General features: G+C 44.3%; 1 protein-coding gene across 1 annotated transcript in view; it reads right to left on the reverse strand.

Moving 5' to 3' along the window:
• The window catches only part of drosha (drosha ribonuclease III), a 98,634-nt gene that overhangs the window by 43,956 nt on the left and 36,140 nt on the right, over positions 1–18,538 (reverse strand). Inside the window, exons 18-22 of the mRNA XM_024279554.2 lie at positions 13,900–14,038; positions 13,767–13,827; positions 13,530–13,589; positions 9,971–10,070; positions 8,470–8,572 (exon numbers count right to left, since the gene is read on the reverse strand). Coding sequence (XP_024135322.1) covers positions 8,470–8,572; positions 9,971–10,070; positions 13,530–13,589; positions 13,767–13,827; positions 13,900–14,038 — 463 coding nt within the window. The remainder of the gene's footprint in view (positions 1–8,469; positions 8,573–9,970; positions 10,071–13,529; positions 13,590–13,766; positions 13,828–13,899; positions 14,039–18,538) is intronic.

The raw sequence follows: 18,538 nt of genomic DNA on the forward strand, positions 1-18,538 counted from the left end.
ATTGGGTACACAATCGCGCCCTGGTTTTTATTATGAACATAAATGAGCCGGTGGAAATGGGGCGCGGCGCAGTCGCACGTCTAAACGCTTTCATGGACGACATCAAAAACATACGAGGGATTCATCATCTGAGGAGGAAAACTGCTTTCAGATGGCTAACAGGCCATTTACACACACACACACCTACACAACAGAAGCCATAAAAACACAAACAAACACCAAAGAACTCCCACTCTATCTGCCTTCCCTGACACTCACGTGGAGAAATCTTCTAATGTTTTATAAGCTTAACAACATGGAGACGACGTATTAATATGAATGAGAAAAATTCTGTTTCAGTGATAAAAAATGTGTTTTCTTTGATCACAGACTGAGAACGGTCGCTAAGACACGATTGATGATAATGAAGAATGAACTCTACAGGAACCATCACAGATGAGCTGCTTTCAGATGAAGAAATGTTACAGTTACTCGTCTGTATTAATTCAGGGGCCAATTCCATTTTTTTCATATGCGACACGTTCAGTCAAATATCTCGACATTTGGCCGTCCTGTAAGATGGTTTTCTTTGCTCTGAATCCTCAAACCTTTTAATCCTCTTCTTTGCTCGTCTGCTTTTCTCTTTCATTTACGGAGTCCCAGCGTTTGAGCAGAAGCTCCGCTATACTCTTACATGACAAAAAAGGATTCAGCCGGAAAATACTGCCACAGATAAATCGGTTTTTGCTAAGAATGCAGTTTGTTGTCCTTGAATGGTTCAATAGAGGTTTTCAAAGAAGAACAAAAGGAAAAGGAATGCAAAGGATTTTTTCTGATCCGGTCTGGCAGCAAAAAGAGAAACCCCAGTTTAGAAAAGATTTTATTTTTACAACTGGGGTTCTGTAATGTCACCTTTGGACTAACCAGGTACTTCTGAGGAGAACCTTTCCAAAAAAACTAGAACATCATGGATACATGTATTCTTTCCATTAAAAAAATGAAATTTAGAAAATATGGGTAAGAAATAGAGGAAAAATAGTGGATATACTACAGAGAACATAAACTACTACAAGAGAGATAGGCAACGGAAGGCCTTGAGGACCACATTCCTAAATGTTTTCCATCATCTCCTGTTCTGGAATGTTTGGAGGGACACACTTGAACCAAGTGATCAGTCATGAGTGGAGCCTGGATATCTAGAAATAATGCAGACACTGCGGACCTCCCTGAACTAAAGGGCCTTAAAAACTCACTCCGATAAAAAACGGTTTTATCAAGTTCTTGTGACATATATTGGGAAAATTAAGCTTAAAATTATATTTAATTATTTAAAACGTAAATCAGGAGCAAAGTAGAAAAAATCGTTTGAAAAATATTGTATTTGTGACATAAAAACTATGCTGGGCGGAGCCACAAGCCCCCTGCTCCACCCCCATTCTGAAGCAGACAAACAGATCCATGAACGTCTTCGTTTTACTGATTTCCCATTTCTATCTTCTGCTCAACATTTTTGTTGCACTGTTAATGTTCTGTGAGTGGCTGTAGAGAAGAGTCTGAGCAACAGGGATGGGAAAGGGGGCGGGGTTGTCTGTGCTAATTTGCCCACAACTGTACTTCTGTGCGTAACCCAACACCAAGGACCATTGTCTGGACAAACCTACACACATATTTGCACAAAGATCCACACAGACAACTGTACAAACTAACATACATATTTCATTACGCCTGACACGTCTACAAACATGAAAACATCCATGTCTGTGCAGAGATGAGCACCTCTGGAATTTGTTTTTGCTAAATAATTTCTCCATCTTTCATTAAATGTTCATAAAAATGTTCATCATCCAGTAGAAGCGTTAAATGAGTAACAACATCAGAGTGAAATGAAGGTCTCTCGGCTCCACATCAGTGGCAGATTTCTATTCAAAATGCACAACACTACCGGTGCCTTTGCTCTTTGATGCATCAGATCTTCTGCTGGAGAGAACTTCATCGGGGTCAACTGCAGGACCATTGTTTCCAGGGGAACCGAGGTTCTTTGGTCTGCAGCTCAGACGAGCTTTCCCAGAACTAGTGGACCATCCCAGAGATAAACCCAGCGGCTTTGTGACGGCCGCACTCCAGGAAGTCTGTCAGGAGACTCGCTGGAGAGCAGACTGAAAGTCCTGGTGTGCTGAGTGAGGTAGAGGAAGTTTATTTGCTCTGGTTTGGTGGACACTTCAGACAGGAAATGACATCACTACAAGTTAGCAGATGTGAAAAGCAAATATGATGTATAGAAAATGTAAGGGAAGAGGACAGATGAGTTATGTAGATGATATTTGATTGTTAGAGCAGAAATTAAATTAATGTTTTACTTCAGCAGAAGTATAAGACATGAAAGAGTGATAGACGCAGGTCATTGGATTAAACCTACTGTGTACCGCAAGGAGGGAGTATTATGGTCTGGGACTTCATCAGTTGTATAGTTGACTATCAATGTGCTTTAAATGATCAAGATCACCGTCTTCAACCAAAAGGTTCATGAGAAGTTGATGCAGCCGAGCATCATAACACAAACTGGAAGTGAAAAACCAACAAATTCTCACTCAAAACTCCTCATTTAGGACGTACGGTTTGGACGCCTCCGTGTCACTTTTTGGCGTTTTGGGTCAAATTCGGCATTCCCATCAAATCAGAGGTATAACCTCTGAGCCACGAACCGGTACCGGTCCGAGGGCCACTTGGTACCGGGCGACAGACAGGGAAAAATGCATACGCTAATTAGAGGTCACCAACCCTCAGGACGTGTATTGGTACTAGGACTTGGACCGGTACCGGTTCCGCATTTGATTATGATTTAGACGTTTTTGAAAAAAAAAAAAAAAAAAAAAAAAAAATCACAAAACTTATTGTTTTCAGGACACAGTTTCTGCAGAGCAGCAAGAGTTCAGTCGAAATTCCCCTCCAAGTTGTGGACTTGGTCGTTGGCATAGGGCAACCCCACCCCCATTTCCCATCACCCGTCTGTTTACACACACTCCTGCTAGCTTATCATCCTCTGATCTATTTCCAAAGCGTTCCCAGAGATCTTTTCATTATGATTCTGATTTAGCCAAAATGGAGACACCCGTGTCGTTTTCCAGGACATAGTTTCTGCAGGGCAGCAGGAGTTCAATAACATTCACCTCTGAGTTGTGGGCGTGGAGTAATTCTGTGCTCATTTCCCATGACCCCTTTGTCCGCACTCTTTCCCGCTAACTTGCAGTCCCAATCTATGATAAGGGGTGCAACAAAAACGGCGACAGATTTCGGCGCCATCCAGCCGTCCAGATTCCAGCTCAGACGAGGAAAACAAAGACGTTCATGGATCTATTAGTCAGTAAGTGGATGCATCAGAATGGGGCGGAGCATGGTGCTCCTGGTAGTTTGTACGCATCTACTACAAACTTTTTCCAAGAGCATTTATGTAATCTGCTCCTGATTCACAACAATTTGAACAAAAATAGTTTTTTTAACTGAATTTTCTTTATATATGTCCTCCATCATTAGACAAATGCCTCAAAAATTCTAAAAAATTATCATTTTCATTGGAGTGGATCTTTAAATCAGTTAGTTTATCTGTATTAGAGTGTAATACAAACCTTAGGTCTTCAAGTCAGCAAATACAGAAACCCACCAAAAGCCTTAGCAGATGTTTGTGGACCAGAACCTCTTCTAACTCAACATGTCTGGGGAACTGTGTGACCCAGAGAGAAGACTCCAGAAATGGAAGATCAGCTGAGAAAGAGGAATGTCTTCCTCGATGTAGCTCCAAACAGCAGCTGTAATAGGTTAACAAACCATCCACATGAGGACGTGTCTCTGCCTTCAAATGTGTCTCTATGTAGGTTGTGGGGGGGGGGTAATGACGATGCAGATTTTGACAGTTTCCCAAACCTTTAAAGTTTGATTTTAAAACTTCTTCAAGAGAAACAAGACTGCAGAGCTAAGCAGGAGGAACCAGCAGAGGCTCCAGGGATTAAAAATGGATTAAAAATCTAAAAGCCACACCTTTGGAGTCAATCAAAGACGCCCGTGGTGGAAGAAACCAAGAAGAAGTCTAGAGAGAACAGCTCTGACAAGTGAGGGAAAAGAAAGTGCGCCCCAAAGCGATGCAATCAAACGTAAACCAGCCGAGATCATTAAATGGAGATGAGAGCTCCTCCATCAGCCCGTAAAGAGACATCAAACACTCAGCAATCCAGAACTCATCTCACAGTCCCATCATGCCGAGCGCTGGTACATTCAACCCCCCCAATGGTCAACTACGAACAGGAGACTGAAACTTTCATGAAGTTGCTTCGAATAAAAGAGGAGACCTTCAGCTGAGCCATTAAGATTGGAAACACAAAGAAAAAAACTTGAAAAAAATTCAGATAAAATATTAATGTTAAGCTAAAAAAAATAAAAGTGTACAAAGATTTCTGCAATTCTAATACACGTTTAATTGTCTTCTGTTTTTAAGCTTCATAACTCAAAATGTAAATTGCAAAACTTTTTTTCACTTTAAACTCTTTTCGGTTTAGAATCTAAAAAATTTGCGGTTTGAAACTTTTGCCATCATTCTGGCGCGTGAGGGTGGGGCTAACACGAATGAACCAATCATAACCTCCATCCTGGTGAATTCACTGACTCTGGGAATGTGGATAATTAGGGGCAGAAAATGTCTGTATTGTATGTACTGTGCGGCAAGCGAGCGAGGTCATAGATCACCAGGAAAGTCGCGTAATGAACAGCGTTCCGGCCATCAAAAAAGTTACCTTTTACGAACATTTCATAAGAAGCAAGAAAATTACGCCGTCTTGCGTGCCGCCAGAATGGGGTCAAAAAAAAGGCTTAAAGTGAAAAGAATGAGTTGAAACTGAAAACAGTTTTGAAACAAAAATTTTGAGTTTCAAACTTAGAAACAAAATTTTAAGCTGAAAAAAAATTCATCTTTTCTTCTTGTCTTGTCCGCTTCTTCCCTTTCGGGGTCGCGGGGGTGCCGGAGCCTAACCCGGCTACTGAAGGGTGAAGGCGGGGTTCACCCTGGACAGGTCGCCAGTCTGTCACAGGGCCTCAATCACACACACATGCACTCTCACATTCACACCTAGGGGCAATTTAGAGTCACCAATGAACCTATGAAGCATGTTTTTGGACGGTGGGAGGAAGTCGGAGTCCCCGGTGAAAACCCACGCTGTTTGGTGAAGTGTGATTTACGTGTTGTTCCTCTTTCCAACTCCCCTCTGGGGGAGTGGGAGAGATTTCAGATTCCAGGTGGATCATCTGTGCTCCTGTTCTTGGCCGTGGACCTCGCCTCTGGCTCGTTATCAGTTCCATCTGGTTGAGGGATCATCTGCTACACTAATCAAACATGTAGTTGTAGAGTTAAGCTAATTCCTCTTTAACAGTCCTGGTACATCGCCTGTCCGTCCTGGGAGAAGATTTCTCCTTCATGTGGACATCCGTGAGGTTTCTCCTTTTGTCCCTGAATTGTCTCTTTTTTTGGAGTTTTTCCTAGTAGTGCATTCACACTGAATGCTTTTCGCTTGGCTCGCTTGCCTCATTGAAACATTAAAAAAAAAAAAAAAAAGGAACGAAAAGGGTCCCCTTATTTTACTGACCGTCTCCTATGAGACAAGCTCAGCCACAGAGACACAGAAACACAGTGGAAGTGGCTGTCATAGAGGCACAGCCCCCGTACCAGGAAAATCTTCGAATAAACATCATATAAACCCAAACATGGAGGCACGATTACCGATGTTCTCTGTGTCTTCCATTCATTCTCAGAGAGATATCCACAGACCCCGTTCCTTATAGCGATCATCCTAAATGCATTAAACTCAGGATCACATTTTTTGACTGGCCATGACCAGCAAATTTGTTGCGCGAACCGTGTTTGGTGTGAATGTTAGGATGCTCAGTTCAGTTTATTCTCTTTAGTAACAGCTATTGTTTACATTTTAAGACTGACTTTATGTTTTTGTACAGTTAGCGCTCTGAAGCCCATTGAGACAGAAGTATTGTGATGTTTGACTATACAAACAAACTGAATTGATTTTGTGGTTTCAAATCTTTTTGACCCATAAAAACTATAAAATTCCATCAATTCAGCATCATTTTACCAACATGTTTGAAAATGCTGCAAGATTTTTGACAACTATAACTGGTCGAGATCTCAGAGTTCAGTCCCCCCCGTGAATTTGACGCGGGGACCAGAAGTTGACCCCGTTTCCATCCGGCCCTTGATGAACCCCCGTGCACGCCCGCCGGTCCGCGTGAGGCTAGAATTCTACTGTCTGCTTTCAGTGACCAATAAAAACCCGGAGTCGAGGGCAATATGAAACAGCAGCGCCTGACAGTCACATTAATAACCAAGAATGAATTATTCAAAAACGCTCAGGCTCTAATCCATCAAATAATATATTAAGCCGCTCCCTCTCGGCTCGACGGGGGCCGAGGCGGCAGACGGACACGGAAAACCAACACATCAGAGGCGAAGAAGTAAACAAAACTCAGACGAGAAGATAGATAGAAGTTTCCCAACGGCAGTCGAAGGCGAGATGGAACGAAGGGGTGAGGCGAGCGAGCTGCGGTTTCCTCAGCTCCGTATATCCGTCACATAACAGCGAGTTTCTCTCGGTGGAGCCATGGAGCTCATGAGGCAGGAGGACCTGAGAGGGCAGCAGTTTCTATGGATGCACAGTCGGAGAGGTAAAGTGGCCAAGAGAGGAAAACTACAGAAGAAGAGGGATAAAAAAAAGCAAGAGGGGGGGTGTGTGGGGGGCAGGCAGGGCAAAAGAGCCCAAATGAGAATGGCCCACTCCAGCAGCAGTTAATGACAGGGGATCAGAAAAGCAAGATTTCCATTCAACACTTTGAATTATTCAGGGTTGCAGGGCAGCCATTTGCATTGCAGATCCTTTTGCTCTCCATTCCTCCGACTGCGGGCCCCCGTCTCCGCCAGGAGGACGGCCCCGCCTCAGGGTTAGCGGCAGAGAGCTCTGCCCATGCAAAGCAGGAGATTATCTGCCATTTTCCAACACCGGCGGGTTCAACGGTCAGCGCGGCAGAGAAACAAATAAAAGCAAGGTCAGAAAACACGGATTGTAAGCGGTTACAGTTTTCGTCCTGAGCCTGTCATCTTCCATTTCAAAAGGAGCTTCATCTGGATTCTGCCCTCGTGCACAAAAAAAAACACACACAAAAAAGATGCCAACTTCAGAAAAAACACGTTCGCCTGTCGACGCGGCACCTGCTGCTTTCCTGCAAAGTTGCGGTTTGACGTTTGTGTCAGGCGGAGACGACGGCGCCGCACGCCCTTCGCAGCAGACGACAAACGCACGCCACAGATCCCAGCGAGACGGCGAGAGTCGGAAATGAGAGAGTGACAGCGTGAGTCATCACGAGCGTGGCGTCGCTCTCACCCAGAATCACCATCGGAGGGGGAGGGGGGGGGTATAAGAAAAGGGGATAAAACATTTGTTTTATCACCACTTTAGTGGAACCTCAGAGAAGAAGAAACCAGAACAGGTGATGGTTTCATCTACTCTGAATAAACCTGTAATGAGGGCGGGGCCAAGCAGGGGTCACTTTGCTAGCTAGGTAGCTAGCTTAAGTTTGCTGCTGCTGAACTTTGGCTAGAATGTGTACGGAGGTTGGTCAGGGAGGGGTTAAAGTTAGCAGCTTCTCCACGTATCATCAGGAGAGGGAGAGATGACTAACCAGGTAGATTAAGATGCAGGTGAGACCAGGAGAACTACAGGAGAAGAACTCTGCAGTCAGCAGGAAACCAGAGAAGGATGTTTCTGCATGCATTTGTGTGTGTGTGTGCTTCTGCACCGATTTATGTGTGTGCATGTCTGCATACATCTTTACTTGAGTGAACTGTCCCTCCACTGAGTCCTAATTGTTGTCCAAACTCGATCAGCTGCTGCAGATGAATCATCAGTTTGGTGAAGGCTGAAGCTGAGCAGAGGAACTATTGTGCTGAAGGTCAAAGAACGTCTCCAGAGATCAGTAAAGATGTGAAATGTTCTCACTCTGACTGAGATCCAGCAGACATTTACAGGTGAACAAGCAGAAATACACTGAAGCTCATCTCACAACAACGCAGCTGAACAAAACGTCTACGCTGAAAGAATTCATCATCTCTGTTTGACAGGAAAAAGAAAATGTTTCTAAATGTAAAAAATGTCAATACTGATATGAGATAAATAATACTGAATATAAATACAAAATGAAAAGGAAAGACGACAACTGGAGATGTAGGAGAAGAAATGAGTAAAGAATTTCAATCAGAATTTTAAAAGTTTTTAGAAAGATTAAAACTGTTTAAGAAACCAAGACAGTAAACTTTTTAAATTTTATAGCTAAAATAAAAAAGTCAAAGTAGTGAGTGCTCTCTCACAACAAAACATCTGTGCGTTTAAATCTTTTTCTTTGTTCAAAGCACAAAAACGTTCACATTTCTCTTAAACGTCTCACCAATGAGAGCCTCAAAGCAGTTGGCCATTGCGTGCCGCAGGTCCGATTCCCGGCACAGGTCCGGCCCGTGAGCATAAAGCATGAAGCGATCCAGCTCCAGTTTCTGAAAGAAGATTCAGTTCTTCAGGTTTTCATCATCAGAACAGTCTCACATCCGTCCTAAATAACCAGAACTAAAAAAGACTAAAACAAATCCAGAGACTAAAGGAACCGTCAGCTCTGGCAGGAAGAGGTTCTGCTGTGTGGTTCTGATACCAGAACTCATGAAACAGAACTGAACCGGAGGAGAAACCTGCAGAGAACACACACACACACGAACACTGACTACACAAATACACAGTCACACACAGACTCATGAATGGAGCTTCTGTCATATTCATATTTTATTTTGAAGGAGCCTTTACTCAAGGTCTCCTTCCAGGAGTATTTAAAACAAACAACAATCAAGTGCTGAAGGCCACAATAAAGTGAAGTTTATTCATTTCATATTTATGAAGTAAAGACGTTTGATTTGAACCTTTTGTGCACGGAGACAATTCAAAGTGTTTTACAGAGATATAAAGAACAAACTTTGAGAAAGGAAATAATAAAAGAACATTAAATGAAACTATAAGAGTGCAGGATTTTAAAGAAACAGCAGAAAAGAGCAACGTTTGTTTGGATAAACGGATGTGGATCCATACATGCATTTCTGAGTATTTTAGTGGTTTAATCAACAGTAAATGTGGTTAATCCAGTAAAGAAGCTGTGAGTGACACAAACTGAGCGGTAATAAACCGTCTCATGACAGGTTCAATGGAAATGAACGGAGCTTTTTGTGCAAACGGCGATAAGAGAAATATTAGAAATAATCCATATGCTGAGTCAAAATGAGTCTTGGCGGTGCAGAACTACCGCTTTTAATTATTCCCCATAACTGTTGCTGGTTTGCACCCCAGTGATTACGGAGACAAATTAAATCACCGTTCACAAATACTCCAGCTCGACTTAAGCCTCGCCGTGAAGTGGCAGACTGCGCCGTTACTCGCTGAAGATATTCTCTGAAAGATAATTGCGAGTGTTCTTGAGCAGAGGGCTTTAGAGGAGCCTGGTAAACAACTTGGCAGCGGCGAGCGCCGTATCAGACTCACTTTACTGCGAGCGGTAAATTGAAACAAGCCAAAGTGCTGCACGGCACCGGCACGGATTCGGGCGGCAGCGTCTCTGTATTCAGCGGGGAGCAACATGAAAGATGGGAGTTTTTAATTGCTTTCTCCACATCGCGGGACGATTATTGTTCTTTACACGCGTGCGAGCCTGACGAGACAGTGAGGAAGATGGAGACTGAGTGGAGGACGGGAGATAACAAGAGCACGGAGTGATTTAGGAAGACCTCCGGGGGCCTGCGGGGACTCCAACCCCACCAGACTCCAAAACAACAACCTTTGAACTGCAATTACAAACCGGAGGGGAACAGAGTGATGAGGACGTCCCGTCAGTGGGGGGTCACACGGATGCTTACCTTGGCCAGCATGGCTAAGTGCTGGTTCTGAACGATGGCGGTCCGGTAGGTGGCCAGGCCGCCTTCCTCTAAGCTTGGAAACAGGTAGTACAGATGGACGCTGAGGACAGAAAGACGGACAGTTTTAGACGTTTTCTCTACAACTTCCTTAAGTCTTAAAACGTGAAGGATTCTGGGATGTCCAGGAATGGTGGGGTCTCAATGGAACGTACCATTGTCGTGCGTGTGGTGAGTGTATTGTGAAGAATTCGTAAGGCTAACGGAAGTTACAGACACGTATGACGTCCAGGTGATGCTGTCCGTACGCCGTACTCTAGTCTAGGGGTGTCAGAGTTTGGCCCCATGTTTTCCATGGGGATGCGTTTGACACCCCGACTCTAGTCGTTATTAAAGTGTGAGTACTGGCTACTTACTAACTGCATGTGAATGCTGCACGCACGTGATTCACAGCACATTCTCACTTCGGGCCCCTTCCGCGCCACTTTTTCATGTTTTGGGTGCCCCCAACTTGTCGTTTTTTGATGTATTGGCTAGTCCCAATAAGTCAGGGGCCGAAAACCCTCAGGACAAGGTACCAGATGCTGGACTTACACCGATACTGGTCCAGTCCGCATTCTGTGGGTCGTGGACCCCTGATTAGAGCCTGTGGTCTGGTACCAAGCGACCTTTAGACCAGTACCGGTTTGTGGTCTTTGGGTTGAGGACCCCTGATTAACATCTGTGGCCTGATACCAGGCGACCATTGGACCAGTACCGGTTTGTGGCCTGGAAGTTGGGAACCCCTAACTTAATGGGAATAACCAGTACGACAAAAAACGAGGGGTCGGGGACACCCAGAACATCAAAAAGTGACGAGAAGGGGACCTGAGCTGCATGGCGCCAACTGTGATTTTTTTTCCATATTTTAAGGCTAATTTGGAGTGTAGCTTATATATTTTCACATTATGCTAGCTCTTGTAGACAATTTAAAAAAACAGTTTTTTAGGCTAATTTAGAGTTGTGGTAATATTTTAACAATATGCTAGCTGTTTTGGGAAAATTACACTTTTTTCCATTTTTTATGGATAATTTGCAGCTTAGCTAACATTTTAGCATTATGCAAGTTTTTTGGCCAATTTCGAATTTCTTTTTCCAATTTTTTTTGGCCAATTTAGAGTTTAGCTAACATTTTAGCATTATGCTATCTGTTTTGTCTAATTTTGAGATTTTTCCAGTTTTTTAGACCAATTTAGAGTTTAGCTAACATTTTAGCATTATGCTATCTGTTTTGACAAAAATTGAAATTTTCCAGTTTTTTTAGGATAATTTGGAGATTAGTTAATATTTTACTATTATGCTAGCTGCTTTGGTAAAATTTTGCACTTAACTAGTATTTCAGCACGCTTTAGGCTTCAGCGTTTTCAGCCATCAGCTTCAGCGTTTTCAGCACTAGCATCGACAGCAGCCACATTCAGCCCACAGCCTTCTCACCAGCATTACTGCAGGTGATGCAGCCCTCATAATCCCGGTTTTCTGCTCTGAAACAGACACAAACGGTTCAGTGGTTCCACAGCTGGGATCCTGGAGAGCCGGGTCCATTTTCATTTGGGTCTGGCGTCTCGGTTACCGCAGCGTGTCATTTGATTTCATTTGAATTAAAGCAGTCGTTTCTCATCAGGGTAAAGAGGAGAAAGCAGGTGGCCGCCTGTTCCCACATTCAAGAGCGGCCCATTTGCTGGAGGACGGAGATCTCAGTGAGAAAACAAAACACTCGGAGTAATAAAGAAACACTCCAGCGTGACAGGAAGTCCTTACTGAGGAGCGTCTTTGCCTACAGGTGGTGGAGTCACTCAGAACTCAGCCTCTACACGGACCGATCGGTACGTCTGAGAGCTCATCGTCAGATTCTGGTTCTGCTGAACCTGATTAACTTTGAAAGGATTCTTGTAGTTTTAAACATGTTCTTTACTTCTAGCTATTTGATAAAATCTGTGCTTTTGTTGATGTTTCATGTGTGGCTCCTCCTTCCTGCTCAGATGTACAGAACATTCTGCTGGCCGGCCCGCCGGGCCTCAGAGGGCAGCTGGGTCTGCTGTTCCCATTAAACTGGACAGGAGGCAGATAAATAATTCAGGGGGCCAGAGCGCAGGTCGAGCGTGTTTTGTCAGACGCCAACAATCAGAGAGGGGCGGCTGAAGCTGTGGGTTCAGTCGGAGAGAAAAGCGTTTTCTCTGTGACAGCGTTCACAGGAGTCCTGGTTCTGGACGTGTTCGTTCTGCTCCGTGCTTCAGGGTCGACATGTTCAGCTTCCTGACGACAGTCCTGTCTGACCTTTGAAATTTGAAACTCATTCGGATTAGTATTCGGTTTTGTCTGAATGTCCTCCGTACTGCTGAACCTCTACGAGAATCTCTCTCTTTTCCTACACACGATCACTACTTTTTATTTTATTTTTTGAAGTAAAAACCAAATAAAATGAAGATTTTACAAAGATAATTTACAAAGTTCTGATGCTAAAAACTTGGATAATTTATAAAAATCGCTCAACGCAGTGCATTGTGGTCTATATTTACCAATCTAGTGATTTTTGCAGAGACTTGTGGGAAAACTCAATTTTGGATTTGTGGATTTTTGGCACTCCAACAAAATGATGAAGACCCTATAGAGCACTAACTGGAGAGTAGTGAGGGAATTCAGACACAACTGGGATTTAGCTAATTTATTATTTAGCGTGTGAGTCAGAAAAGTTCTCATTACACGTTTTACAGTTTGAGTCGGTGAAGCAACAGCAGTTCTAGATTTGGTGAACAAGCTTCCATTTCTTGTCCAGTGAAGCTAAATCAGAAATATTTTATATTTTAATGTTATTCAGTCACCTGTATGAGATTGAGAATTGTATTTATAGCAGATGTCAATTATGTCTTCCTGCCATTGACTGTATATGAGAACTGGACTGAGTGAGGGTGACATCATCCATACAGAGTGGTTTACTTCCAACCTAAGAAGTCAATTCTGTCGCCATCTTTGTTTGTTATACAGACACTAACGAAATCAGTAAGCAGTGATTGTTCTGAGTTTTCATGGCAACCACTCTAACCAATCAGAAGTGAGCGTGTTGGAAGGCCACACCCCTTCCACTAAAAGCAGTCTCAGGAGGATCTATCAATCAAACGTTTTGAACATTGAAGCCAGCAGGCTCCACCCACTTGTATTGAGGCACCTGGTCGGTTTATGACTGGGGGGGGGGGGTCACTTGGTCCAGTTCTCATATACAGTCATATTCCTTTTTGCATTTTTGTTGTACTTCTACTTGTTGCCATGACTACAAAGTGTGTAAAACTTGGGATCCCTCATAGGGGGAGGTCTTTGCTCCGGGACGAAGTCAAAAACACCATCAGCAGACTGACGGCGGCTCAAGACAGCTAATTGCGAGTTGTCATGGAGATTTTCAGGCTGTTGAAGGTGGTGGGGGGTGGGGGGGGTTCAATTACCAGTGTGTCAGCAGCTCGGATCAAACGGGAAACCACGTAAAAAACACTGAGGGAGGAACGTGTGCAATCAGCGCCGACGTCCATCTCACCTGGTGAGGAACTCCACCACGGCGTCGCCCAGGAACTCCAGCCGTTCGTTGTGATTGATCCTGAAGATTTGAAAACAGATGAGCGAGAACACAAGCCTGCGTCTGACGCGGCGGCCGTCCTCCCCGTCAGTCCCTGTATTTCCCCCGAGACCTCCCTGCTTCCACGCTACAGTTCATTTTCCCATCAGCGGGCCTGCTGGGCGCCATAATCACAGGAAGTGCAGATCCGAGGCCTACCTGGAGGGGGAGGGGTCGTCCTGCCCGAGGCGAGACATGATGTTAATCAGGGTGTTGATTCCTGGAAGACGCAGGCGGAGAGGTTAAAGACAGACAGGCGGCGGGGGGAGGAGGAGTGGCGGGAGGGGCGCACCTTTCTTCCTCATGTACATCTGGTGGGCCTTCCGGTCGCCGTATTTGGGCTGACGGATGCCGCAGTTGGACAGGGAGTTGCGGGCGTGGTCGGGGTTCATGCCGAAGTTGAGGTGGTGGCTGGGGTGCGTCATGGCGAGCTGGAAGCAGACGGGTCGGCGGGTTCAGGAGGGATTTTTCTCTCTCAGCTCAGCTAGACTCGCTGCGCCTCCTTCTTCGGCAGCAGGCGTCAGCGCTAATCTAGAAGGAAAGACCGTGTCCTTCCGCTGTTCACCGACGCTCACAGTGAGACGCAAATTTGAGTCAAAAGAACAGAAGCCAGTGAAAGATGTGACTAAGCAGCTCCGCTGAATGGCGTGTTTGTCAGTTTACTCAACGATCACGCCGCTCTTTAGCCAAATCTGTGAAAGGAGTCGGCGCTGAAGGCTCCAGCTATCAAATCTGCATCACAGATGGCGACATGTTGGAAAAGCTCTCGCCATTTGCCAGCTCTATAATCTGTAAATGCAGTGAAGCTACAGTTCCACAACAACAGTGAGGTCAGCACAGCGGAGGACGCTAATCTGCTCAAAAGACGCATTTTTCTTCAGCTTTAAATGTGAGAAAATCCAGGAGCAGCTTCTAAAAATGCTGCTTTAAAGAAAGGAAGCGTTTCCTTATCAGAGAGTAAACTTTGTGACCACAGATTGATTCACTTTACAATCCGCAGGATTATAATCCCCTAAAAACCTCCTTTAAACGTTGACCTAAAGGATCTAATTTTGTTATGTCTATGTAATCATGCAGACTCTGCACATTTGCATTTAATTTTTCACCTTTCTAATCCAAAAAAAGCGACTTAAGCAGATAATTTTCAACAACTGGAAACATTTTAACAAAATAAACACAGAATTGTTATGAAATATTGTCCAACAGCTGATTCAATACGTTTTCTTTTACAGAAGAAAATGAACTTGAAAAGAGATCAATCAGACGTTCTTTATAACAAACATGGTCCAAAACCTCCAGAAAGTTCAACCTTGAAAGTTTCTGCTTCAGCTACGATGACCAAGAACTGAAAAGTGATGATTTTTAGTCAAAGCTGTTATAACTACACAGAGTGAAGATCTGTTTTACAACAGCTGACTTACAACAAAAATAAAAACTTTGAAAATTATTTTTTTGTTCTGCCGCCTTTAAATCAATTTTAAGCTCCAACGAGATACACGAGTAAAACGTTAAGAGTCACGCAGCTCTGCGGACTTCAACTCTAAAACGTTTAAATAAAAAGGATGTTGGACATGAGAACAAAGGAAACGCAGGTCAGTCCAACGTTTGTCCAGAACAACTAAAACTGGAGATGAATTAGAACAAACACAAACATGAAGGTGCAGTTTGAAAGCATTTATGTGCTCAACCATTTCCTGCAAACATCACGTCTGTAGAAACTATTGCAGCCGCTGGAGTTTAGGGATGGCTGCTCTGGCTGCTCTGCCTGCTCTGGCTGCGCAGACAGCAGACATCGCTCAGAGAAGAGCTGCAGACTTCTGCACAGAAACGACTCCATCCTGCTGTTATTCAAGTATTTGGATGAAGACGGCTAAAAGTTCTGAAACGTGTTTTGGCGGCACATCTGTCACTTCATAATGAAGGTCTTCTAGTGTCCACCAGGGCGGCGACAAAACACGGAAACCAACTGTACAAATCCCGAAACAACTCCTGGAGTTTCTAATACTTATAATATTCTGATAAGAAAGTCGTCTTTCTTTTAGTCGTGTATTCTTCAGACAGGACTTGACCGCGGTTTGTGGGAGGAGCTTCGGACGCTAACTCCAGGTCTGGCTCCAGAACAGTGACGCCGACCTGGGTGATGTATCTTTATGACTCATGCCCTCGTATTATTTAAAAAAGACTTTATTTTAACTGGAAACTCTAAGTCTAGTTTCCTCTGAGCGGTTTGGGCACGTGTGGGTGAAGCTAGCAAGAACAATGGAGGTCATCCAGCTGCTCGTTTTTTCCCGCTTTTGGGATTTTGTCGACACGAATCGGATCAAACTTTATTTATAAAAGCGCTTCTCACACTTTGCGCAGCTGGAAGCGCTTTACATTTAAAAAATATAAACGAGTTAGCATAAAAACCCAACTCACCTCCTCCGTTAACTGACAATTAATACTTATAAAACTTCACAAAATATTTAATGTTATTTGTGAGAAAATTGTGATAAAAACAGCTTCCGTCATACAGACCTTCCGCCAATCAACAGGTTCCAACAGTAGCTCCGCCCTAACCCGTCGATTCCATTTTTCTATGGACTTACAACCAGCAGGGTCCAGAAATGGTACCGTTTGGTCCAACTTAATGGGTCCATTTTATAATGGAAACACAGAAAATACCCGACTAGAACATTTTATTCTTTTATAGAAGTTTTTTCTCCATTTCTCAACCCTTTTGGGTCAGGACAAGTTTTATATTTTCCACTTTTGCCCAATGATGTGAGGCGCCATCTCGTCTGCAGCCAGGTTCCTCTCCACAAAGGTGGTTCTGACCCGTTCTATCTAGCTCCACACAACTGTTTCGAGTCATAAAGCAGCTCTTCAAAGTGTTTCTGTTCAGAACCGCCTGATGTGCTCAGCTTCAGTCCCGACCCAAAGAATGGCCGAGAACAAAGGTTCTGTCAGGCCCAATTCAGACCAGGACACCCCCACTCTTCATGCTGAAGATGTTCCTCAATCAGAGGGATTTTTGGTGTTAAGGTGGACCAACACCCCGACCCCCCTCTGACAGCTGCACCACTTCCTTTTATATTTCTGTGATAGTTTCACTCGGATGAATTACTTTTCTTTTTATCTTCACACAACAGAAACTTCTTTAAAAATAAATGTTAGACAACACTGAAGTTACAGCGCACTGAAAGCCCGTCTCACACACGGCGGCTCCATTATTAACCACTTTGGTTTTTAGTTTGACACCTGCAAATGCAGCAGGAACACCTGAGAAAAAGGGGAGGAGCCACGGAGCTTTGATCTGTCAGACAGAAGAGAGAGCAGGTGAGCTCTCACACCTGACTGCACCAACTTCATCGATGACAGAAGATCCAGAAAACCTTCACTGCAGCTACTTAGAGGAAGTAGCCTTTCAAAATAAAGGCCAAACAAAAGCCTGCTCTCAGAGGGGGGGGTCAGCCTTGCTCAGGTAAATTATTGAGGCCTGGAAGGAGGCAGTGGGGGGGGGTGCTGCCCCCCCTACGAGCTTCACATGCTAAATGTTTAACAGGGAGGCTCTCAGCAGAAGAGCTTCAAAGAGCGATGGCTCCACTGGCCGTGGGGGGGGGCTCTGTCAGCTGCCAGAACCCGTCCGTCCTCCTGCAGCAGCATGGACCCCGACGAGCTATAGGATTCATATGTGAGTGTACGCTTTCCCTGGAGAAACTTTATTAAACATCACAGAGAGAATGGCAGAAACCTGGATGAATTCTTTACAGACCCCCCTGCCCCCCCAGCAGCCTTCATCTCCTATAAGAAGAGGGGAAGTGGAGTCTCTTCTCTTAATGGGGAACAGCTCATTACCCTTCAAAGACATGACGCCGTTTCACAGCAGAAGATCCGGACTCAGCCGCAGTGAAGCGAGCCCGTCAGCTCATCAAAAACCTGATCCCCCCCACACCGCCGCAGCTCCCTCGATCAGGTCATTTCTAGAAAACTAATGATTTGTTTGAGGCTTCTGGTCGTCACCGTCGGCGTGATGATGGAGCGCCATGGAGCTCCACTCTCTCTGGACACACAGGTCGACACTCCACCTCCACAAACTTTCTCCAGCTCTGCCGGGAGAACCTCAAGGCGCCTCCCGGCCCGTCCAGACACACTGGACCTCTGGGGCCTTCCTGAGTCTTCACCGGAACCTCCAGACAAGAAGTCTGAATCAACCTTAATGTTTTAAAGTCTTCCTCCGATAAAAATCCTGTTTTTAGAGATTTTAACATGTCTCTGTGTCATTTTTCTCTTGAAAGAGAACAAATGTAATAAGAAATCATTTTGTTTTTGCATTTCCGAGTATTTCTCCTTTTAAATCTGTCAATCAAACAGACTCTGTTTGAATGAATGATCTTCTTTCCATCAACAGCTCTGCTGCACATGCACTATACCCTCATCTGTTCCTAGTGTCTAGTTCAGGTTCTGGAGAAGAGAAGATGGTATCTTCACATTGACTGCAGTCAAATGAGCCGCCGTTCACATTTCTGTGGTCAAATCAGCATCACTGGATTTTTGGTGTGAGTTTCATCCAATACTTACGGTAGCAGGACTGAGAACGCTGGAAAATCTCCACCAGACTCCACGGAGCTTCTTGATGTGACCACGGAAATGTGAACGGCGGCTCATTTGACCGCAGGCTTCTGGAGTACGTTCGGTCCACGAAGGTCTTCACTTCCTCGATACGGCTGGACATTTTTATGTAGCAGCGGAGAAGATTTATGCTAACAAGACACGGAGCTATCATAACTGGAAAAGTAGCATTACCTGCGATAATGCGAGTGTGAATGCCTTTCTTTGCTCAAAATGGAGACGCAATTTACTTTAATTGCTGATGGGATTTGCTGAAAATATAAAAGCTATTTGCAAAATGTTAAATTTCTAAAAGACGGGAAACTTTACTAAAGAACTAT

The sequence above is a fragment of the Oryzias melastigma genome, linkage group LG20, assembly GCF_002922805.2.
Source record: "Oryzias melastigma strain HK-1 linkage group LG20, ASM292280v2, whole genome shotgun sequence".
Classification (NCBI taxonomy): Eukaryota; Metazoa; Chordata; class Actinopteri; order Beloniformes; family Adrianichthyidae; genus Oryzias; species Oryzias melastigma.